General features: G+C 36.1%; 1 protein-coding gene across 10 annotated transcripts in view; it reads right to left on the minus strand.

Moving 5' to 3' along the window:
* The window catches only part of LOC143247371 (myelin regulatory factor-like), a 351,121-nt gene that overhangs the window by 54,750 nt on the left and 270,071 nt on the right, over positions 1-26,300 (minus strand). For 6 of the 10 annotated variants that reach the window (XM_076495341.1, XM_076495340.1, XM_076495344.1 and 3 more), the window contains 3 exons: positions 11,304-11,558; positions 7,767-7,831; positions 3,485-3,645 (listed from right to left, as the gene is read on the minus strand). In XM_076495341.1, coding sequence (XP_076351456.1) covers positions 3,485-3,645; positions 7,767-7,831; positions 11,304-11,558 — 481 coding nt within the window. The remainder of the gene's footprint in view (positions 1-3,484; positions 3,646-7,766; positions 7,832-11,303; positions 11,559-26,300) is intronic. The other 4 variants (XM_076495348.1, XM_076495347.1, XM_076495350.1 and 1 more) reach the window with 1 other exon arrangement.

Below are 26,300 nucleotides of genomic sequence, written 5' to 3' on the forward strand. Positions count from 1 at the left end.
ACTCTTAGAAACATCAGGCGGTATTTGCCTTTCGGAAGATCTGTCAAGTTAATACTGTAATTTATTTAAATTTTGTAGCAAAACAGGAAATATAACTTAAAGAGAACGTGAAAGCTAGTTTCATGGCTCTCAGAAAGATGCTCATATAGATACCATGTTGTGTAAAGAAGATACGTCAAATAAAAAACAGAAAAAATGCATACAATTAGAAAGTAACAATTTTACTGAAAAACAAAATACTGAGATGCACTATCAAACATTGTAAATAAAGTTACGTATATATATAATAACGTTTCTACATTACTTAAAGTTCTATCGTGAGTTGTTTGTTTTAGTGCAAAGCCATACATTAAGCTACTTGCTGTGTCCACTGCGAAGAAGCTAGCCCCGAATATTTTGCATTTTAATTCAGTAAAGATACTGCTGTCCAACCAGGGGACAATCTGTGGCACAAATAAAGCTATTAATTTATTACTTTATGAGAAACAGATCAGAGCTGAGATATTACGGCTAACTTTATATAACAGATTAGATCTGAAGTACTACGGTTAATTTTATATAACAGATCAGAGCTAAGATACACTGCTGGCTAAAATCGTAAGGCCAATGGTATATAATCATATGGTCTATGGATGGTATATAATCATATGGTACATTATGGTTTCAAGCTAATTGATTGTTCATTTCTAGTACTATAATTTCTTTCAATAATTACCTATTTAATTTAGCCAGTATTTCAACAGTGCGTATTAAGCTTGAACAAAATAATGTTCTTAAGTTCCACCAAAAGCTATATAACGTGTTACTCACATCACGGACAGCTTCAAGTATTTATCTACAGAAACTAGAAATTTTGCATTTAAACACATGTGTATACGACAAACGCTAGGCCTATATTTTTTTATGTATTGCACATAAAAATTTGTGTTTCTTTGGAATTAAGCACAAAGCTACACAATGGGCTATTGTGCTCTGCGCTCCATGGGTATTAAAACCCGGTTTCTAGTGCATAAAAGATTGTTTGTTTCCTTTAGACAAAGCTAAATTGGGTTACCCGCTGTTTGATTCATCGCGGGAATTGAATCCTGGATTTCAGCATCATAATTCCGTCGACTTACCACTGCTCCACCGAGTGATCATATAAGGAAGTGTGTGTGTGGGTTTTCTTACAGCAAAGCCACATCGGTCTATCTGCTGAATCCACTCACATAAAGGAACACAAATATGTTGAAATTCTTCTGTTAATTCCTCGCAGTCAAGTCACGTAATAATGTGGGTTACGGATGGTATATAATCATGTGGACCCAAAGATGGCCGATAAGGCCGTTGCGGGATGACAGACTCTGTTACAATTTGGACATGTGTTTTTCGAGAGGAATCGATGTTGAAATTGACATTTAATAGAAACTATATGCAAGTATAGCTTAACTAATTTTATATCCAAAAACAGTCGGTTTTCATACACGAAAAAACGGGTCTTTCTTTTACTTATTACGTGCAATAGAAACATATGCAAAACAATTTAAGCTCGTTGTTAAGTGCAAAGCTAATCAACCAGCTGTCAGTGCTACGCCCACAATGGGTGTCGAAACCCATTTTTAGCAAGTGAAGAGTAAAATGATAACATAATGTTTTAAAAAGTTTATAATACATGATATCCAAACTTTTAAAATATTTCGAAGTAGATTTTTGTAATTTGGTGTGGAAGACAAAGAACACACATGCAGCCGTAATTTATTTTCATATTTTAGAAGTTCTTTTTTGAAGTATGAAAAGTGTTCACCCTGAACCTATCTTAATATTAACAACAACAACAAAAATATGTATTGTGACTTGGCTTTTCGGACTGTTTATTTATTAGTTTCTTAAGATTGTATTTTCAGTATAATGATATATGTTCTTCAATCTGTTGTTCAGAAGTGGAAAATTAATTTTTTGAAGCCTAGAATGGTTTTAGTGAGGAAGATGAATGGAAGATACCCTGAAATAAGTAAACAGTCTTAGACTGTCTTCTTCTTCGCCTGGTAACCCAAATGGAAAATCTCGTTAAGAACTTTTCATCAAAGAAAACTAACTATACAGATACTATACTATACAGATAGCTGAGGTACTACGGTTAATTCTATATAATAGACCAGGACTGAGGTACTAGAGGTAATTTTATATAACAGATCAGATCCGAGGTACTACAGCTAATTTTATATTACAGATCAGAGCTGAAATACAAAGGTTACTTTTATATAACAGATCAAAGCTGAAAACACTACGGCTAATTTTATATAACAGATCAGATCTGAGGTGCTATAGCTAATTTTATACAATAGATCAGAGCTGAGATGCAACGATTACTTTTATATAACAGATCAGAGCTGAGATATTACGGCTAACTTTATATAACAGATTAGAGCTGAGATACTACGGTTAATTTTATATAACAGATCAGAGCTGAGGTAATATGGTTAACTGTATATAACAGCTCAGAGCTGAGGTACTACGGGTAATTTTATATAACAGATCAGAGCTGAGGTACTATGGTTAATTGTGTATAACAGATCAGAGCTGAGGTACTATGATTAATTTCCTACAACAGATGAGAGGTAATGTAATACGGTTAATTTTAGGTAATGGACTTTTAAAGGATATGCATTGTTATAAAACAAACCACAACCAAATAAAACTGATAATGTTTAAAAAAACACTGATTTATATCAGTCTAGTTGTTATCGATATTTCGTCCATAATTCCATTAATATCACAAGAGGTTCGGCCAGTTTAAGATATTTAGGTTTGTCCTAATCCAAACACTAAGCTTACAATACAATCTCTCTACACGCTACACACACACACATAGTGAAAACAGTACTGAATAATATTTAAGGAACTAACTTTAAATATATATGAGTAACATTTGCTGGGACAATTGTTTAAGTTTCATCAACGTTTCTACAGCAATGAAATGGATAACCATACTTGCCTCAAATCGCGACTTTAAGATGTTCACGTTTCAGGAAAGGTAAATTTGTATAAAACAACTTCGTAGACGGAGAATATATCAGACATGCATAACTCAAAAAATATAGCTTAATGTTCTCTCGTGGTTATTCAACCAAATAATTAAAAAAAAAAAATCAGTGTTAGTATGCAAAATTAACTTAATACTTCATTACAAATACTGGTCACCACCAGTGGACTGTGATATGGAAGACAGGTAGTATAACTACGTTTCTCAGAACCGCTGGTGTGAGTATTATCAATTTTATTGTTAAGGAGAGAACAACGTTTCGAACTTCCAAGGTTGACAAACTGAAGATGACCTAGGAAGGTCGAAACATTGTTCTCTGCTTATCAATAAAAGTGTTAATACCTTCGTTCTGATATACATTTTTATTTCAAATGGGTCTCTCGTCATCAAGAAGTGGTATAACTGATTGTCTCGTTTAGAAGAGAAATACATGAACCTTTGATTCGCCGTTTATTAGCTTACCGAATGTTGAAGGGGTGGCGTAACAGTCAGACTCGTTTCGAGAGGAAGATGTTTAAGAGGTTGGGTGCTGTTGTAACCAATAAAATGATTCAAGCTCTCAGCTCCTGACTGCATGGTTTCAAGTTGTGGGTTTCTGTTGTTACTTTGGTTCACCTTGGATTCTAAAAATAAATAAAATCGCATTGCTTCACACTCTTAAATTGTTTTTGTCTACTTCGAGAGGAAAACCAAGTAAGAATACAACGTGGGTTATAGTAAAACCTCACTTGATCTTATTTAATCTTCCAAAACCTGGATGAACCCGTCAAAACAATGCTAAATTAACAAAATATGGATAAAGTCTAAATAAATCTATCGATATAATATATTACACTCTATAACTTCACTTAACTGGATTTTTTTTTTTTTTTTACTAATACTCCTCAGTTTCCGAGGGCAGAATGAACTGAAATAAGTTGACTTGAGAGCTTATCAAAACTTTATTATGCTATAATCGGCCCGGCATGGCCAAGCGTGTTAAGGCGTGCGACTCGTAATCTGAGGGTCGCGGGTTCGCATCCCCGTCGCGCTAAACATGCTCGCCCTTTCAGCCGTGGGGGCGTTATAATGTTACGGTCAATCCCACTATTCGTTGGTAAAAAGAGTAGCCCAAAAGTTGGCGGTGGGTGGTAATAACTAGCTGCCTTCCCTCTAGTCTTACACTGCTAAATTAGGGACGGCTAGCACAGATAGCCCTCGAGTAGCTTTGCACGAAATTTCAAAAAACAACAAAAAACATATTTATATAAATTACCAACTGTATCAGTTACGTATGCGTGATTTTGGAGAATCTTCCACAATTATTCACAAAATGTTCGTCTGTTTTACTTGAAACCTAAACCATAAGGAATCGGACCACGGATTTTGGTATTGTAAGTTCGTAAACTCACCGCTGACCCACTGAACGACTTCACAAAATAAGTAAAAATGCCCTAAGTACACTTCTGACCTTCGTAGGATACAAGTGAATAAATGTTTTTGTTGGTTTGTTTAAATAACCTCCAAGAAAATCGAGTATGAAGAAGTGTACAATGGTTTGGTTTGTTTTGAATTTCGCGCAAAGCTACTCGAGGGCCATCTACACTAGCTGCCCCTAATTTAGCAGTGTAAGACTAGAGGGAAGGCATCTAGTCATCACCGCCCACCGCCAACTCTTGGGCTACTCTTTTACCAACGATTAGTGGGATTGAGTGTAACATTATAACGCCCCCACGGCTGAAACGGCAAGCATGTTTGGTGTAAGGGGAATTCGAACCCGCCAAAACAAACGTTTAAAGTATTCTGCTTAAATTTTGCTTACCGTGAATTTTCACTGGTGATTCAGGAGTATGTAATATTCCACTGAAAAATAATAATGTCTCAGAACGTCAAATAGAATGTTTATAGAAAGAATGCTTCAGCGAAACTGGAGGCATTCAGTTGGAAATAATAATAACAAAATCAGGGAAACCAATGGAAAAAAAAACACGTAAAACCTAAAATTCCTCTTTCTTCGTAGTTCAAAGTATATTATGCACGGCGTGATCAATAAATCATGTTTTTAGAAAAAAGCTTCACGATAGGCTATTTGGGCTGTGTTAGTCATGGAGATGGAACCCTAGATTTCACCCTAATTTAATGACAAAATCACAACAAACACCTGGACAATAGAGGTAAGATGATGTCCAATCCAGGTAAAGTTGTTGCATTTGCTCAACGGCAATTTATTCAAACATCTTATATATTATGTCCAGAGCCATATTATTTCGTAAATTAAATATACTTAACTCTTCAACTAAGTTCAAAGGCAGATTCCTTTTAAAATTTAACATCTATTGTAAGTTTTTGATGTGTCCCTATGGGGAGCCATTGCGAGCATCAGGAAAAAGATTGAATTTGGGGATGCTGGTGTATGGCGTTTACACGCACAAATGATTGATGGCGTGGCTAATGTTTGCTTAAATGTTCCGTACTGATGAGCCTCGAGGAAATGTCTCCGCCCTCGTGGAAGCCTGAATATCCATGAAATGAGAAATTCTGCAATGCTAGATAAGAGTAGCGCTAAGCCTATTGGTTAAACTTCACATTCAGGTTTGGGGGGGGGGGGCTAACAGTTTATAGGTCCTATAATCCAAATCATTACCTTCTTCATAATTAACTTCTTTATGAAGGTTTTTTTAAAAAAACTATTTGCATGAAATGATAACGTCAAAATCAATAAATGATTTGCTTTCAGGTTTTACCTTAAAACACATAACGTTTTATAACGTTTTAAAATCAATAAGTACTGGTTTCGTTTTTTATTATCAGCAGCTTTATACTGTTTATATCACCATTCGCAATATAATAATTACTCACGTGACCTCTATCCGAATATTACGTACTTCCTACATTCAAAAAAAGGGGTTGTGTAAACAGCGTTTTTGATTAAAATTAAAGGTTAGGTTGACTGTGGGCACTTAAGACTGCGTGGGTGGGTGTTAAAAACGTGAGACTTGATGGGTGTAGCATGCTTAAGTTCGTGTAAAACAATAAAAACGAACACAGGTGCAAGAGGACATTGAAACTGGTTCGTCTGTCATTTCGACTTAATAAAACAACCCTGCAAATGTAACGTTGGCTTATAGGAGTGGTTCTATTAGTATTCAAAGAAATAACGTCGTTTCAGGAGCTCTGAAATAAAATAATTTCGTGCGAATAACTTTAGCCAATCAAACAAGTGTTAACATAAAAAAACGGCGGTCTCTCAAGCAACAATTGACAGACAATTTTTTTTTGCTTATTTTAAACTCTCTCTAGCACGATTTTAAGAACTAAAATGATTTGTTATCCGAAACTATGCACGAAAAGTAACTAAAACAAATTTACTATGTAATAAAAACAAACCTCGTTTCAGTTTTGTTAACATAACATAACATTCAAGAGGAATGGAATGCTTAGAAGTAAAAAATAACGACAACTCTAAACAGCTTTCGACTTATTATCTGGCCAACGTTATAAGTAATAACCTTTGGTGACACAAAACGTACTTTGATTTCGTACAGATTTACTCTTTCTTATAATTATTATTCTATATGTTGTTTACTTGATAAATGTTGTTCAGTTTCCATACAGAAACTTAAAAAATAAAAACAACATAAGATATTATTTAATGTTACGTCGCCAAGCCCCACAGACTGTTTTGACTTTGGATGTGTTTGTTGGTTCCGAATATTTGCACAAAACTTCTCAAGGACTTTTATCTGCGTGAGTCGTCCTTATAGAAAGAATACAGAGAAGGGAACTAGTTAATAGTTCCCACCGACAACGTTGGACTACCCCAATCGAAAAATGGAATTTTAACCGTCATCTTACGACACACATGTGCCCTAAAGAGTGGAGAGTAACTTTTATTTTATTTTTCTGACAAAAGGAAGCAAAATATCAACCCTTACAATTACAGTTCAGCACGACAAGTTGTAGAAATATGTAAAAACATTATCTGTTCTAAAATAGCTGATGTTTAACCTTGTTTGTTTGAAATTAAGCACAAAGCTATACAATGGACTATCTATGCCCTGCCCACAACGGGTATCGAAATCCGATTTCTAGCGTTGTAATTCCGCAGTGTCACTAAGCATCCACAGATCTCAAAAAACTTGTGTTTGTGTTTTTATTATAGCAAAGCCACATCGGTGTATCTGCTGTGTCCACCGACGAGATTCGAAACCCTGATTTTAGCGTTACAAGTCCATAGACTTACCTCTGCCCCAGCGGGGACAAAATAACTTGTAATGACATGCGTAGAAAGAGTGATTATAACAGTCAAGATATTTAAAATAAATAATAATAATAAAACGAAAACAGTCAGTTGCATTAGAATAAGTATTCGATACGGTTTTTTAGCCTTTTTTTCTGATGGCATTTAATGACAGTGAGTTTATCAACAAAATTTAAACCAAAGCATTCTTGTTTGTGATATTTTCCGACAGTTGGACTCAGGAAATCTAACCACACGATGATGTTTCTGGCTTGCCTTCAGATTGTTCAAGTACCCCTTGTGGCACAGCGGTATGTCTGCGGACTTATAACGCTAGAATCATATTGTTTACAAACTATAAATTTCATACCAGAGATATGTAAACAGATTTTAAGCAATGAAAAACATCATAAATTTTGTAACCACCTTCGGTAGAAAAATACAGTTCTGCCTAAAAAAAAACCATAAACAAAAACATTCGTCTTTTCTGAAATGAAATAAAATGTTTATCTTGAGAAAACTAACCTTCATGAGGGGGAGAGAAGGAAGGCTCTGAACCAGAGTCAGGGGGACTGTCAGGTAAGCACAGTCTGAAAAGATGAGAAAATAAATGTTCTTAATTCATGGATCAGTGTTTAAAAAACAAAACACTTTTACCAAACGCCCCATCTTAACATACATCACAATTATTGTATATTTAAAAAAAAAACGATATAGTGGAAAACTTATTTATTGTTTGATAAAAGATCCAGACGGAGCTATTTAAAATTGCATATATATATATATATATATACACACTTACACATTATGTTGTACGGCGAATTAAGTATACAAAGTAAACACAACTTTTTCATTAGGCATGCTTGTTTAGTAGATATACTTGTGGAACGAGAAAACAGTGAAACTGAATAAAGTATTCTGATCATCTCATTGATTTTAATTCTGTTTCTACCAGATACCCTTTCGTGAATAAACTCATGTGTGGGGCTACCATGTCAAATGTACTGAGATAACCAGCCGCTTATGTACAACCAACTTGGAATGTATACGTAATATACATTTACAATCAGTTGAGTGTAATAGTAATAAAAAAATAACACTTTGTATTACACATCTGCAAAGTGAAATCATTTCATTTGTATAGTCAGTGCTACATTTACAGAATGAGGACCAAGAGTGCCTCCCAATTCAAAGTGTTCTGATTACAACCTGTAAAACATGAGTACCTTCCGATTCAGTGTTCTGATTGCAACCTACAAAACACGAATACCTTCCAAATCAGAGTGTACTGATTACAACCTGTAGCACGAGCACTTCTAAATTCAGGGTGTTCTGATTACAACCTATAGAACATAAGTACCTCCAAATTCAGTGTTCTGATTACAACCTATAGAACATAAGTACCTCCAAATTCAGTGTTCTGATTACAACCTATAGAAAGTGGTTCTCAACCTTTTTTATGCCCCGAACCCCTAAAAACTTTTAATATGTTCTCGTACCCCTCACAATAATTATTTATTTAAGAATAAAGGTGAAGGTGGCAAAAACAAATGTTACCTCGCACCCCTTGGGGGTGCGAGCACCCCTGATTAGGAACCACTGCTATAGAACATAAGTACCTCCAAATTCAGTGTTCTGGTTACAACTTATAGAACGTGAATACCTATAGAACATGAGTACCTTCAATTTCAGAGTGTTCTGATTACAACCTGTAGCACATGAGTACCTTCAATTTCAGAGTGTTCTGATTGCAACCTGTAGCACATGAGTACCTTCAATTTCAGAGTGTTCTGATTACAACCTGCAGCACATGAGTACCTCTAAATTCAGAGAGGTCAGACTTACAATGCGACTGAATTAACTTCCAAAGAAAGTCAGCAATTACGCGAAACAGATTGTTAGTATAAAGGAAAGGCCAGCTATTAATACAATCTTCCCGCCTGAGGAGAATACTTCTGATCAGTCAATGGATGGTATTACGAGGATTTGATTAGTCAATGGATAACATTACGAGAATTTGATTAGTCATTGGATAACATTACGAGGATTTGATCAGAGAATGGACAATATTACTATAATTTGATCAATCAGTGGATAATCGTACAAGGATTTGTTCAGTCAGTGGATAAAATTACAAGGATTTGATCAGTCAGGTGATAACATTACGAGAATTTGATCAGTCACTGTATAACATTATGCGGATTTGATCAGTCGATGAATAACGTTACGCGGATTTCGTCCCATATCTCAGTTACAACATCGTCAAGATTTCTGATGTTGCGTAGTAGGTTATGACATTTATGTACATAGCGACAAGGGAAACCCCAGATCCACAACGTTTATGTTTTCTCGTTCAAAATAGTCCCACAAAATCCTGGTGTTATATCCTCACACCAGGCGTTATTACAAATTAGTTCAAGTACCAAATTAATACTGCTGTCCAGTAGTAATCTTCTTCTCTCAAAAATAAAATAAGATCTGTTATCTCCGAAACCATGAAACTAAAAATAGCCAACAAAGTTGCACTGGTCATACCAGTCGTCCCTGCCTTTTAAAATTCAAACCATTTGTTTGTTGGTGGACATATGAAACTTTGATGTTTGTGAAGTACAAATATGGTGATCTCCACATCTGTAATAAACTGTGAATCTAAATTAATCTTCTTGGCCCTAAGCCCAAACTCATGAGGCCGTTTGGTTATGGATAATAGCATCACTGGATACCTTGGAGTCCATATTGAGTCCATGCGCAGTGGACTCGGGAGTGTTATATCACGTTTTGAAACACATAGCGTTGCTGAAATCCCAATATCTTATACATACTGTCTCGCATACAGAACAGTTGTCTGATAGCGTTTACATAGTTCTAACGATCCGTATTTCCATAGAAAATTATAAAGGGAAGTACCCACAAAAATATGAATTATCAACTCTAGAGACGACATGTGAACACTGACTTTTTTAGGGCAGATGCCATGCGCAAAGTGGGCTGATAGAGATATGTATTCGCACAACAAGACACGTGAAATGTTCAAACAACTATTTGTTTGTATGACTTTTAGCGCAAAGCTGCACGATGGACTGCCTGCGCTTTATGGGTAGAACTGAAACCAGGTTTTTTTGTTGTAAGTTCGTAAACTTACCGCTAAGTAGCGGAGGGCACATACAACTAATTACAAATCCCTCTTGGTTTAAGTATAGTTTTCCAGGCCGTACGAAATACTCGCTTTTCCTTTTCAGCCACGGCAAAGCGACTTAAAGAACGGCTTTGAGTTTTTCCAAGTACAAACTAGTAGCTCATAGCTCGGTCACCTCTTGATTAATTTGAGATATAATTACAGTTTTGGACTCAGGATGTCAAACCCTTTCTTCCAAGATCTCATGGATTAATGGTCCTGATGAGTAGTAAACTTGAATTGGATATACGGACCCTCCACGCTTGGTATTGCTGGCGCAAAAAATACAACTAACTAAAGAGGGAAAAGGTCTCATAGATTAAGTTACCCTAATCCTGCCTGAGAGGAATTCCAAGTGCCACAGCTATGGATGATTCTCTTTTGTTTTGTATTTACTGTAGAAAATTTAAAATAATATTGAATTATAATTTTAATGATTGATTTTAATTAAGCAGTGATCATGATAGTTTTTGGTATACTTATGGACATTGAACAACAAAACTTATTCATAGTGTAAATACAGAATTTATATTTTCAATTCATAAAACCACGGTTCTTCATATTAACATAAGATTCAACCACACACATTCAGTAATGGATATATGTTAATTTCCTTTAAACCTGGGTCCGACATGGCCAGGTGTTTAGGACGCAGGTTTGAATCCACGTCTCACCACACATACTCTCCCTTTTAGCAGTTATAACGTTTCGTTAGCCGAAGAGTAGCCCAAAAGTCGGCGGTGGGTGGTGATGACTAGCTCTCGTGAAGCTTTGCGCGAATTTCAAATCAAACCTTTGAACCTTATTGGGTGAGAGAAATAAGAAAAAAAATGTTCCATGTGTAACGAAATAACACACACATAAAAGTTTATCTAAACGGTGCTTACCGTTGTGGGAAAGGAGACACAATACAGTTCACTCCTCGAATTGGAGGCTCCGCCGCAAGGTTTATGGTAGCAAGGTTTACAGTGGACACAGTAGGGAAATTGTAACAGTTGGGAGTAATATCATCTATAGCCGAGACACTCTTGTGTATGTTTCCTGGTCCTGAGGACAGTACAGAAGTGTTGACGTCAATAGGAACCGTTAATTGAGCATCCAAATGCTTCGTACCGCTGTTCACGAGAGCTTCATGAAAATAACTGAAAAAATAATGCTTTATTCTCATACATGAATGTCTAGTAGATTTATTTTACTTTAATCTGTTGTCTAAAATGTACACATCCTTTCCACATTAACATTCATAATACACACACACACACACACACACATATTCTTCTCACCGGTTAATTTTTCACCAACGAATAGTGAGATTGACCGTCATAGTATAACGCTTTCACGGCTGAAGAGGCAAGGATGTTTAGCATGACTAGGGGAATTAAAACCTGTTACACTCGGATTACGAGACGAGCGTCCCAACCACTTGGTCACGAGGTGTCCTGTTGTACTCATTGTTGTTCTAGTATGATATGTACTTACGTCATAATAAAGAATTTTTATATTGTGATTTAATACTTTATTCGAAGTGGAGTGAGTTTGTTGTTGTGAAAAAATGTTATATGGATGAATGATATTGGAAAAGTTAAGAGATACACTGATATAATCTTTATCAGTGTTTCCCAAAGTAGCAGCTGCGCCCTCCTTGGGGCTGTGAAAATTTTCTTGGTGAGGGGGCAAATAAACATAGCCGAAAACAAAGATACTCAATTATTTTTAATTATAAATAAACAGTAAACCAATAAAATTATGTTGAATTAAATAAATGACACAATATGTCGGAAAAAGATATTATTGTTCTTTACTACGGTGTAATCACAATGCAAAAGTAGTCGGGGGGAGGCATTTTAAAATCACATTTTAAGGCATTTTTATAGGTTGGGGCCTCAAGAGTTGTACTCACATCAAGAGAGCCTCGTAGTGAAAGTGTTTGGGAACCAATGATCCATAATCACTAAAATTCAACAGTTGAAATAAATTATCATTGAGATGAGGTTCCTTCACATGAGAGATTGTAAAGAATGTTGAGATAGAAATTACACTTTGATTGTGTTACAGATGACGTGTTCTGACTCGGAGCTTGACGGTTCATGGTTTACGACCCGTTGCTGCGTAAACGCGCTTCAAACTTTGGAGCCCTTAGATACGCTATATGGGTGACGGGCAAATTATGTTACTCGGTCGGACAAAAGTAGTCCAAGGGGTAAAAGGGAGTACGTTTGTTAACCTGTCTTTCTTCAGCTGTTAGGTAGGTATTAAACATATTACAGAAGTGATTAGATCCTGAAGAACAGGTCTACATAGAGAATGTACTCGAGTTACGATGTTTCAATTTACCGATTTATCTTTGTGCTAAATACTTTTTTTTAGTAACATGTGTACAGTGAAAACCTTAGCATTAAAAAAAATGGGGGGTAACTACGTGTATAACTACACCATAAATATATAAGATACCTAAATTAATGGCCCGGCATGGCCAATGGTTAAGGCACTTGACTCGTTATCCGAGGGTCGCGGGTTCGAATCTCTGTTATACCAAACATGCTCGCCCTCTTAGTCGTGGGGGTGTTATTATGTGACGGTCAATCTAATTATTCGTTGGTAAAAGAGTAGCTCAAGAATTATCGGTGGGTGGTGATGGCTAGCTACCTTCCCTCTAGTCTTACACTGTTAAATTGGAGACGGCTAGCGCAGACAGCCCTCGTGTAGCTTTGCGCGAGATTCAAACCACACCTAAATTAATTTCCGAAGTGTTGAATTAAAAGTCTTAAGTCAAATTTCCTACGGAATAATTATTTTCATATACATAATTTCACGTTTGTTACGTATACAATTCTTGTTCCAAATTTTCCGCACTCATGAGTTACCCCATTTTGGACCATAGACTATACACTGGGGTGTTGGGAGGGAACTTGTTAGCAGCACTACCACCAAATCTTAAACTACTCTTGTCTGTGCGAATTAGTAGTTTCACTGTTATTCGTAAAATGCACTCACGGTCAAGAAATGTGAAGTCTATTTTTGCAGTTACGCTAATTTTAAGGCCGCGCACAACTAATTTTAATTATGAAATTTCTGCAATATCTATACAGTGTTACGAAACAACCCTGTTTATTACCTGTTGCCCTGACTGATTTATTTGTATAGAAGATTAATGAAACTTGTCAGAAAGAACAAATGACGTATATTGTTTTCTGGAATTTATGACTAAATTTAGTACCAGTCACTGAAGCTATGACGTGGCAACTCCTGGTTTAAACAAATGGACCAGACTTACGCTTTTCAATGTATTAAAATTTACTATTAAAATAACTGTACTCACTCTATTATTTAATAAAGATTAGTTAACCTAGTTCGACGAATTTTTTTATTTTTAAGAATGACTACACAAATTTATGGGAAGTAGCTGTTGTTTTCTCTATACAGGAAGTCCGAAAATGAATATGCCAAATATAAAGTTGAATAACTTTGTTTTGTTGTCTTAATTTTTGTTTGGTTCTTGTTTCTCTGACGAACGAACTATTGCTGGAAATTCGTATGTACATATGCTACAAGAGTTCTTTATTCCACAACTTTGTTACAAGAGCAATCTTCCAGCAGAATGGAGCACCACCCTTCTGAAATTGCTATAGTGTTTTTAAACCAAGATTGTTCAGAGTGGTGAACTGGTAAGATAGGGTTTATCAAAAGAGATGCTCTTTCGTTCGGTTTAACCCTTTTAGAATTTCATCTTTGGGGATTTTTGAAAACAAAAGTCTACCATAACAAACCAAAAGATCTTGAAGAACTGAAATATAGGATTCTTGATGCTGTATTATCCATCCCTACTGCCATGCTGAAAATGTTTTATCAAAAGTTAAACTCAGAATTAGATTAATTATAGTGAATGGTGAAAGACATGTAGAAGTTCATTAATTATTAAAACTAAAATTTACAATTCTACCACTTGTATTTATATTCAGTTTTTGTTATTCAACTTTATTTTTGGTATATTCATTTTCGGACACCCTGTATACACAATTCCATTTAATAAACTATTAAATGAATCATTAGCTTTTGTTTTATTTCCAGGAATTTTCTCCTGGTCAAATAAGATTGTTTGGTGACCATAACAAATAAAATTCTCGATGGGAAGGCTTAACTGTATTTAGTTCAAATTATTTTATGCACCACACATTTGGATCCTAGGTGTAAAACCTTCTTGCTAGTGAATATCAATTTTTATGTATCCAGTCCCATAGAGAGGAAGACATGTTGTATTTAACATGTTTCTTCTTCTTCCTTTAAACAAGTAATGCTGTGTTTAATACTTTATTTCTGGGCCGATCTCCAGGAATCTTGGAGGAAATACACCTTCATCCAATCTATCAGGCAACATAAATATGTATAAATTCGATTCAAAGGATTTTTAACTTGATAAATATAGTGATCAATCATGTTTACAATATAGCACTCTATATAGGTCATTTTCATATCAATTCATTTTAAACAACTTTTCTTATTGGCTGCACACCACCTTAGCGCCACACTATGTTAACCTTTTTTTACTCCATATTTACTTTATGGCTAAAATTCATTGATCATGAAGATGAGTTTGGTTTGCTTTCAGAACAAAGGCACATTTAGTTACCACCTTTGTTCACTAACGGAAATCGAACCCAGAATTTTAGCGTTGCAACTTATCTGTGAAATTACTTTAAGGTTAAAATGTATTGATCCTGGAAGATAATTTTAGCTTATTTTTAAAGTAAAGCCAAAATTTGAGGTATCATCTGTGTCCACTGAGTGAAATCGAACCCAAGATTTTAGCGTTGCAAGTCCTTAAACCTACCGCTGTCCCTTCAGGGGAGATGAAGATAATACTATTTCAATCAATCTACTGAGTTATTTTTGTCTAAGAAGGACCAATGGGGTGCATACTAAAATAGCTAGTTAGGTTTAAATAATGTCCCCGACTGGTACAGCTGTAAGTCTGTGGATTTTACGATGCTAAAAGCAGGGGGTTTGATTCCCCTTGGGGGGATCAGCAGATAGCCCGGTGTGGCTTTGCTATGAGGAAACACAAATACACACAGGTTTGAATAATTACCCTACACGGAACGTTTCTTTAACGAGTTTAAATTAATTCTTCTATCACGTCTCGTTTATAAACTAGCTGATTTAAAATGACTGATCACCCGTTTACATGGAACTTATCCTTGATCCCTGCTATCCGTGAAATTCCTGTTGAAATTTTAGGATGACAGATTACCTATTTGTTTTAACACTGTTCATCATCGGCAGTGACGATACAGTGTCAACGTACTGTATTATTGGGTAATTTTATGTATTTTGTTTTCTGTTACACCATTTACTAAGCCTGAAGATCTGACAACAAAATTGGGTGCAATCGTTCATTTTCGTCGGACACTTCGTCAGTAAGTAGTGGCATTATATGTGATATTGGTGTTTTTTGTGTTTAATTTTGTGAATGTATAATTTCTACGAAATTATAGACTGTGTACCAAGGATAAAAAAGATCCAAATGCAGTTTGGTGAATAAATAGCTTTCTTGTTTTGAATTTCGCGCAGAGCTACACGAGGGATATCTGTGTTAGCCGTGAATACTTTAGCAGTATAAGACTAGAGGGAAGGCAGCTGGTTATCACCACTTATCGCCAACTCTTGAGTTACTCTTTTAACAACGAACAGTGGAACTGACCGTAACATTGTAATGCCCTCACAGCTGAACGGGTGACCATATTTGGCGGGACGGGGATTCTAGCTGACAAACCAAAGATTTCGAGTCGAGCTCCCTTACCATCTGGCTACGCCAGGCCTACAAAAATAGTTTTGAAAATGCATACAGAAATCCAAAGAATATGAATTCCATAAGAAATTCTAGGTTCTGACATCCTTTTAACCAAAAACTTTCATGCAACGCCGCCAGGATTTTTTTGTTCGTTTATTTTAGTTTAAGCATAAAAACTACACAACTAGCTATCTGTGCTATTCCCACCACGGGTATGGAAACGTGGTTTCTAGCATTGTAAACCCGCAGACATACATACACTGCTGTGCCAACTTGGGGCACCAGGAATTTGATATTTCATTTATGCGAAAAACAAAGCATGGCTACACATCATACTGTAATGAAATTCTTGCTTATATGATACTGGAAAAACGTCGTGAAATTTTTATCCTGTATGCATATAGACTTGCAATAGGGGTCACGATTTTTCCGTTTGCCTTCACAGAGAATTTTATTTTTCTCCATTCTCAGGGCGCAGATACGACGTCATGAATACGTTATATGCAATTATAATGCACTGGCGCCACGGGCAATTAAAAATAATCTTTCTACTTACGAAATAGTAGATCTGATCTTCCAAAAAAATAATTTTCAGACTAAATATGTAAATCTAAGAACATCATTACGATTACTTGAAACTCGCCCTGACAAATAATGTGAAGGTTTCGTACCCAAAACAAACATTATTTACTTTAATAACTGCCCCCCGCTAGTACAGCGGTATGTCTCCGGATTTACAACGCTAAAATCAGGGGTTCAAATCCCCTCGCTGGGCTGAGCAGGTAACCCTTTGTGGCTTTGCAATACGAAAAACACACACACTTTAATAACTAATGTTGAAATACGCGAACCTTCTTGTTTATTATAAAGGAGATGATGACCATGGGCTAAATAGCAGCATTTTATTATAAAATAGTAAGAGTTTCGCTCCTTTACGAAGAGATCAGCAGCTTGAATAGTAAAAGAAACAAACACAACATTTTGAAACAAATATGCCTAACGTTTTCAATACACAGAAATATAAATACAAGTAAAAATAATGACAAAATGTGAAGTAATTAACGAGAGTGAATTAAATCTTTTTTCTGAAGTTATGCGGAGAGCGGTCATAACTCTGAGTAACAAATAATTTTAGTTAATGTTGAGTTGTTTGTTTGTGGTTTATCATAAAGCTACACAATGGGTTACCTTTTGCTTTATCTAACATGGGTATTGAAGTCCGGCTTACAGTGTTTCATGCCTGCAGACTTACCGATGAATCCCTCGTTGAATATCGGGTTGAAACGCAATAAAAATCGAAAGTTAATTTGACAAAATAAAACAAAAAACGGCACTTGTTTTGGATCGAGGGAACAGAAGTTAAGAAACTCAAAGTACTCTCATCGACCGTAAAGTTTAATATTCAAACGAGGTCCGGATTGATTGCCACTGTAAGGATGAAATATTTGACTATTTTAAAGCTACGTTACTACGTATAATTTTCTCTGATTCATAAAAGTACGTTAACAGTAAAAAGTGCCGCGTATGATCTTCCTTTCTCTAACATTTACTTAGCTCGGAAGTAAATTTTATGTGTAAAAACATTTACGTAGCATTGCTATGGTGTATTTATTACGTAGTTGTGAATGTATTTCACTAGTATTTTGTGTATTTTGTATTTGTTACTATTGTTCAACTTACAGTCTTATAGTCGTGAACACTTTTGAAAACAACAGAACTTACACAACTGCTCATAATGATACACCAGAAAGAATTTAGTCTTTCCTCAAGAATGACGTTAAAGTGATACCCTGTAATTACGCTATAAATTCTATGTCACGTTGGGTGTAACATTACCTAAGGTTTCGTCTCCGCTTATGTCATGTAATGGCCTTCACTGTAGGACCGTCAGCAGCGGAAAAAACTTCACGAATTTAACATGATCAATAGCTGGTGTAACGCAGGAAGCGAAAGACATAATTTTCATCAATTTATAATCTCTCTCAACGCCTTAAAAACTATCTAACTCGTATTTATATATGAGGAAAAACTGTCGAACCTGTACATGATTCGTCGATATTTGTAACAGTAAAGTGTTTATTAAAAATAATAGTAAAATGGTGGGAAAATAAAGGGTCAAAGTACCTCTTTAAAGGAAAGAATACAACTTATACAGAAAGGTGAATACGTTTATTAAAACAATTTTAAATAAGCAAGTCACGTGACAACCAACGTCATTATAAAGTTGTGGTGGAATAACATCTATCAGAACTATATTTTCACATTGTTTTTAGGGAGTGAGGTGATGCCACAGAAAGTTGGTCATCTTTGGGAAATGGATGTAACAGCTTTTTCGGACGCAAAATATTTATACATTCAGATCATAGAAATGCATTCAAATAAGATGTTTTGAATTTCGAAGACGAGAATATCTCTTGTAGTTAATGACATTAGAAATCAAATGAATATGTCAACTTGAGTAACCAAGACCATCCACAAAGAGACCTAGAGCAAGTCGTTTCCTCGCAGTGGTAAATGAAGTGTGACATTCTGTAACAGATACAAAATCCACGATCACAAAGGTTAGTGGCAAAAGCTGTTCATGCTCCCCAGACAACAAGAAACAATATAAGCAACGAGGATCACCGTCTCTGAACAAGAGCAATAGGGTATGCGTTCATCATTATAAGGTTTAAAGTCATGCCTTCCGTTCAACAGCTGGAGAACAGAACAGCTATTCATGCTAATTCATAAGGAGATACAACGATCAAGTCACTAGACATAGTTTCTATGGATTCCTGTGTGACTGCACTGTTGAAACAGGCTTTGAAAAATTGTTGTCCCAGTACACTTGATAAATTATAAAAAAATTCAAGGGTTAGTGGTGTGCTTTAGACATAGAACCTTACAACAGAGCTTTTTGCATTGAAACTATGTTTCGGGGCTACTGCCAAGATGCACGATAATCAGACAGAGCAGGACCGGACATAGTGAAATGGAAATGTAACGACGTGTAACGAGGCTCCCATATTGTTTTAATATAATGCCCTCCATATATATATATATATATAGTTAAACAAGTGAGTTTCAATCTATTACTAAAACAAGATAGAGCAATTTTTTTCAACTGAAACAATGCAATATGGTTAAAAAGTGAGTTCTATTTTGTCGATAAAAACATATTTTACTAAGAGCGCAATGGACCTTCAACCAAAACAATGCAACTATAGTTAAAAAATGAGTCCTATTTTGCCGATAGAACATGATTGTACTGACATAACAGTAGCGCTTCAACTGAAACATTGTGCAATTAACGATAGAATTTCAACAATGTTACACAATGAAAATTTCTGTTTTTGAATTTCGCGCAAAGCTACATGAGGACTATCTGCTCTAGCCGTCCCTAATTTTGCTGCGTAAGACTAAAGGGAAGGCAGCTAGCCATCACCACCCGCCGCTAACTCTTAGGCTACTCTTTTACCAACAAACAGTTGGACTGATCGAAACTTTATAACGTCCCCACGGCTGAAAGGGCGAGTATGTTTGGTGTGACGGAGATTCGAACCCGAGACCCTCAGATTACAAGTCGAGTGCCTTAACCACCTGACCATGCCGGGCCTGACACAATGAAGAAGACGAGTCAAATGGAAGAGCGAATTTGGAAGAGTCAAGAAATAAGAGAGGAAATCCAATTACTGTTCTCAACCAAACCGAAAACAACTGAATACATTATTCTGGTTAAATTTACATTTAGAAAAAAAAAGGTGCCAATTCAGCATCTCAATACTTTCGATCAGCCTTCTCAACCTTTTCCAATATCGTTCATCCTCCATAAATTTTCCACAACAACTCACTCATCCCAGTTAGTCCTCGTGTAGCTTTAAGCGAAATTCAAAAACAAACAAACCTCTTAAGTTACAATATTGTAAATGAAAATATTCTTGCAATCGGCACAAAGTTACACCAAGTAAGATACAGTAGAATTTTATGAGCTACTACGTCATTATACTCCTACCCTCTTTTAAATAAATAATAAATGTAAATTATATAACTTAGCTACACCGATCAATAAGGAAAACTTATTTCAAGTTTAACTTGAAGATTCGTAACAAAGATTCTACACTTTCATTGAAAGTGTTTTACAGTCAAATTTACAAAAGAAAAGAAAAACCAATGACAATAATGACAAATTATCATCAAACATCATATGTGATTATTCGAAATATTCTGAGAGTTAATGTATTTGATAAGAACTATGGTCCAGGTTTTATGCCACCGGCCCGGCATGGCCAGATGGTTCAGGCACTCGACTCTTAATACGAGGGTCGAGGGTTCGAGTCCCTATCACACCAAACATGCTCGCCCTCTCAGTCGTGGGGGTGTTATAATGTGACGGTCAATCTAATTATCCGTTGGTAAAAGAGTAGCCCAAGAGTTGGCGGTGGGTGGTGATGACTAGCTGCCTTCCCTCTCGTTTTACAGTGCTAAATTAGGGACGGCTAGCGCAGATAGCCCACGAGTTGCTTTACGTGAAATTCAAAACAAACCAATCTACGCTACCTTTTAAACTAATTTCTTCGTCGTTTGTCATTCTCAGTTTGTTGGTCACGGTTGCGTAAAATTTCTCGAAATTGCCATTTACCAAATAATAAGCTTCATCCAAGGACAACGAGGTCAATCTTGGACAAAACATCATGAATAGTCTCAACGTACCTTTAACTGCACGTAGACATCAATTTTCAAGATCAAATTTAATCAGAGAAAAGGCAGAAGGTCCAGGAGAGCACCAATAACAAGACTTGACATCTAAGAGGTCACATCAAAGGGGTTGGTGTACTTTGAGTTTTTTCAACCACTTTGCTCGTGAAAGCAATTAACAATTTCGAAGTGCACTTAAAGCTTGAACGCTTGGTCAACTCAACATTATCCTTGCTTATTATCTTATAAACAGTATCGAGAGATACGATCAGCTTCATGGTAATGAGTTTTTGATTCGGAGGGTTCTCTTTCTTAACTATAGGTTTTATTTTGTTGATAAGAGTTCTACTTACAATTAGCGAAGGACATTTCACATTAGCCTTGGTGTTCCAAAAAGTCTATCGTGCGAGTTTTATCCACTTCCATGGATAGTAATTTAGAATCCATTCTTCAACATGTTATGTATTTTTAGCTTTGCATCATTTAAAATTCTCGTTATACGAAAGTCATTTCTTGGAATGTTCTAATAATGGCATGATGGCATTGCACTGTCGAAAGACAAGGATTCTCTGAGAATAAGTCATTTATGCGGCGATATACAACTATATTAACGTATGCAAAGAATTTTTACAAAGATAATTGAACTTCTTTAATTCCATGAAATACAATACGTCTCGAAGATATTGACTACTATTTGCAATTTTATTAAGAATACCTATTACTTTTTAAAGATATCATTTACTTTTTAAAGTTTACACCATTTTATTTCCGCCTTTCTCAACTTTTAAGTCGACGTATTTAAAATTTCAATAAATTGTATGATATGAAAAATGCCGTGTTTTAAAGGCTATTTGGTAGAAACCGCATGTGTATGAGTTCGTTACGTAGTAAATAAAGGTAACATCCAAATTCTATTTAAAGATGTTTACTAATAAAGATGCTGTACTTTGAGTTCTTTATATATTTTGTGAAGTTAAATATCAAATAATATTTGGTGCTGCTAGTATGGTTACATTAACAACAGGTCTATCACTGGGATATTATACTTACAACACTAATTAATATTCAGAGGTTTTTCCAAGCAGTGGACACAGAATATAGTTCAATGTGGCTTTGCTCTAATACAAATAAACATAATCTATTTACAATCTAAGCATCATGTTTATTTGGTGTGGGTAGTATAGTTACACAGGTACCAGAACATGTTCGATATTATTAAAGTTGTTTGGTTTGAATTTCGCGCAGGTTTATCTGCGCTAACCATCCCCAATTTAGCAGTGTAAGACAAGAGGGAAGGAAGCTATTAACCACCATCCACCGCCTACTCTTGGGCTACTCTTTTTCCAACGAATAGTGGGATTGACCGTAACATTATGACACCCCCACGGCTGAAAAGATGAGCATGTTTGGTGTGACAGGGATTCGAACCCGCAACTCTCGGATTAAGAGTCGAGTGCCTTAAACACCTGGCCATGCCGGGCCGATATTGTTAAGTATGCTTGTACTTGATAGCTGAGATTGACAAGGTTTCCAAATAATTCACACACCAAAAACAACCCTATTCAATTCCTAAGTAAAAAACCGATCATTTAAAATATATATACATTAATAATACGTTAAATAGGTCGCTAATATAACCTATAATAACGGTTCAAAAATCTATGAAACAGCAACGTTTTTGTCTGCTACCTACCTACCTGATCAAGTTAACGGAACTAGCTCCTAGACAACTCGGATTATCACTATAAGCGTTTCAGCTTACTTGTTTGGTCTGTGGGTATCAAGAGTATTAACAAAAACCAAATTTTCAAATGAACCAGGAATCCCGCTACAACTAGTTGTGTAACAAGAATTAAAATTCAATCCTTACTATGGCAGCTATAAACTTGCTTTCTGCAAGTCAAAGTGAGGATTACATTTTATAAATTTGTGATTGTAATATGGCTATAAGGAAAGTTTATAGGTGTTGTACCTATTCTATGGACAGATAAAAACTGACCAAATAAATACGAAAACAAATAAACTTTGAACAGTTTGTTTGTTTTTGAATTTCGCACAAAGCTACTCGAGGGCTCTGTGCTAGCCGTCCCTAATTTAGCAGTGTTAGACTAGAGAGAAGGCAGCTAGTCATCACCACGCACCGTCAACTCTTGGGCTACTCTTTTACCAACGAATAGTGGGATTGACTGTCACATTATAATGCCTTACGACTGAAAGGGCGAGCGTGTTTAGTATGATGAGGATTCCAAACCAAGACCCTCAGATTGCGAATCGATTGCTTTAACCACATGGTCATGCCAGGCCCAACTTTGAATAGAAAACAGGAATTGTTGGGTATTCGTAGATTTACTATAACAAGTATCTAAAATAAAACAAATATCGCAATAAAAAGTACACAAACAAACAAAATGACACCAGCTGGATAGATTTTAAAAGGATTTTTAATCCCCATTTTGTGTGACATTGTTATCCCTATAGCTAAATAAAGCAGTCTGAAAAAAATCGTTTTGACTATTTGCTTAAAATATTTCTGTGGATAAAATGCGCGGTTTTAAGAATACCTCACAAAATATTTTTTTTATGAAAAAGTAACCGTATTTCCGAAAAAAAAAAGCTTGTTCCGCATCCATTTCAAAAAACAAAGAAGTTCCATTCAAGGTGGGTCTGGCATGGCCACGTGGTTAGGACGATCAACTCGTAATCTGAGAGTTGTAGGTTCGAATCCCTCTCACACCAAACATGCTCGCCCTTTCAGCCGTGGGGGCGTTATTAGTTGGTAAAAGAGTAGCTCAAGAGTTAGCGATGGGGAGTAGTGTCTTCCTTCTAGTCTTACACTCCTAAATTGGAACGGCTAGCGCAGATAGCCCTCGTGTAACCTTGCACGTATTTCAAGACAAACAAACAAACAATTCATGGTGAAAATTACAAGTAAGATATACTTGAGTAGCCTTTTTAACTCTAAATTAAACTATAACAAAGTGAAAAGCTATAATTTTATAATGTTGTCTGTATAAAACAAACTAAGCTATAGAGCGCCGTCGGGTTATTCTGCAGTAAATTTACCAAATTACAAAGCTAAATTCCAGGGTTAGATTTTCCACAGTTAACAGAGAGCAGATAGTTCATTTTTTAGCTTTGTGCTGAAAACAATAATAACTGTAATGTAGTTACGGTAAGGTTGCGATATCAAGAGTCTTTCCTGGGGCGCCCGGCATGACCAAGCGTGTTAAGGCGTGCGACTCATAATCTGAGGGTCGCGGGTTCGCATCCCCGTTGCGCCAAACATGCTCGCCCTTTCAGCCGAGGGGTGTTATAATATGACAGTCAATCCCACTATTCGTTGGTAAAAGAGTAGCCCAAGAGTTGGCGGTGGGTGGTGATGACTAGCTGCCTTCCCTCTAGTCTTACACTGCTAAATTAGGGATGGCTAGTACAGATAGCCCTCGAGTAGCTTTGTGCGAAATTCAAAAAACAAAAACAAACAAACTTTCATGGGAGGTAACCTCCTACCTATAGCATTTCAAGCATACTGAGTAACGAGAAATTAGAAATATCAATATTTGAGAAATGCTTTATACAGCCCTGTATTTTATTTATTGTTTTAGAAAAGAAAATCGAAATAACACTTATTGATAAAGACAAAGCTTAAGACATATTTGTAAGTGTCTGATGCTAATTAATAATGTTTGGTTCTCATACAACTCGGGTGTATCATTTCGAAATGTTGACTTAAACAAAAATAAATTTACAGTTTTAAAGTAACAGAAAAAACTTTATGTCTAAACTAACACATAGAAGGTGTTCTTCCAAACTATGTTTTGTTAGATAGGTCAACTTTGAATTAGAAGATCAGCAGGTAAATAACGAAGTAACTTTGGACTTCAGTAAATTAACTGAATTGGGACAAAGAAATAGACAGAAGAGATGTGATGTGAAACAATCTTTAATGATGTCAGAGACTCGTGACTTGTTTAACAGGCTTTCTTGTCTCAAAATATCTTCCCGTCAACCAACTCACTGGAGATTCTGTGTAATTAAATATAATGCTTCTTACTTACTCATTCATCACAGAGGAGACCGAGACATCATCTGTTCTACTAGCCGTGGACCCTTCTGCCATCTATATTGTGGTATATGAGCAGTGTTAAAGCAATAAACTTCTGCGGGCAGAGTAGGTATTGTCTCTAAAGAACAACTTTCAACTCATACACTGGAGGGAAGTCAGTGAGCTCAAGGCACTCTATTACCAGTAATCCTGCCTGACCGAAGAGAAGGATTTAAGTTTCGTACGTGTACCTCACCCACAATCCCCACGTTTTTGTGTCAAGCTTATTCGTAGCAACATTCCCTCACACTGAAGATATGGGGACATGCTAGGGTACTGTCGAAATGGAAAATACTAATATATTACGACGCTTACTCAGCTACGGGCATCAAAACTAAGTAATAACTCATCAACATGGTAGAAGTCGTTTGTTGTTGTTTTTAAGAAAAGAATAAAGACACTGATTTCAGGTTCTCTGGAATCAACCTTTCATTATCGTTCTCTAAAATATAGCTCCCCTCTCTCCCAGTGGGAGAGCGTCATGTCTGCGGACTCACGCCTCTAGAAACCGGGTTTCGATATCCCTGGTGTGAAGAGCACAGATAGCCAATTGTGTAGCTTTGTGTTTAATATTAATCCAAACAATCAGTGTGTGTTTTGTGTTTGTGTTTTTTTTTTCTTACAGCAAAGCCATATCTGGATATTTGTTGCGTCTAACGACGGTAACCGAATCCCTGATTTTAGCGTTGTAAATCCGAAGACTTACCGCTGTCCCAGCGAGAGACTCTAAACAATCGATAAACCAGTCTAAACTATAACACTGTTTGACCTTCAGTTTTGTTCGTAAACTTACCTTTAAAGTTACCTTGTTATAGGACTATCGTGAATGTAAATATTTGGATTCCTTTTACATCTTGCTGTTTACTAAAACACAATGACGACAAATAATTTTGTGGTATAAACGACGTCTAGCTCTTGCTGTTTCTTTTGAATGTTCACACAAAGGGGTATCTGCGACAGCTGCCCATAATTTTAAACTGAAACACTACGTGGAAAACCGCTTGTAAACACCGAAATAATCGAATATCTGGATTTGACTGTCACTCATATATCGCATCCTCTGCCCCCAAATTTGCAGATAGCAACTATAAGTTACCCTTGGACCTTCGGAATCACAATTTGACACACTAAACTAGTAGGCCATGCTTGGTCTTAGAACTAAATAGTCGATAAATGATATTTTCTATTAATAACCCGACGTTTGAATTTCAAGCTTCATTCAATGATTATCCCTATTGGCGAAGCATAGCTTCTGAACAGAATAAGTTTTGTTTTCGTCAGGAGTTAAAAATGATTATTTTGAAAATATATGTA

The sequence above is a fragment of the Tachypleus tridentatus genome, chromosome 3, assembly GCF_004210375.1.
Source record: "Tachypleus tridentatus isolate NWPU-2018 chromosome 3, ASM421037v1, whole genome shotgun sequence".
Taxonomy (NCBI): domain Eukaryota; kingdom Metazoa; phylum Arthropoda; class Merostomata; order Xiphosura; family Limulidae; genus Tachypleus; species Tachypleus tridentatus.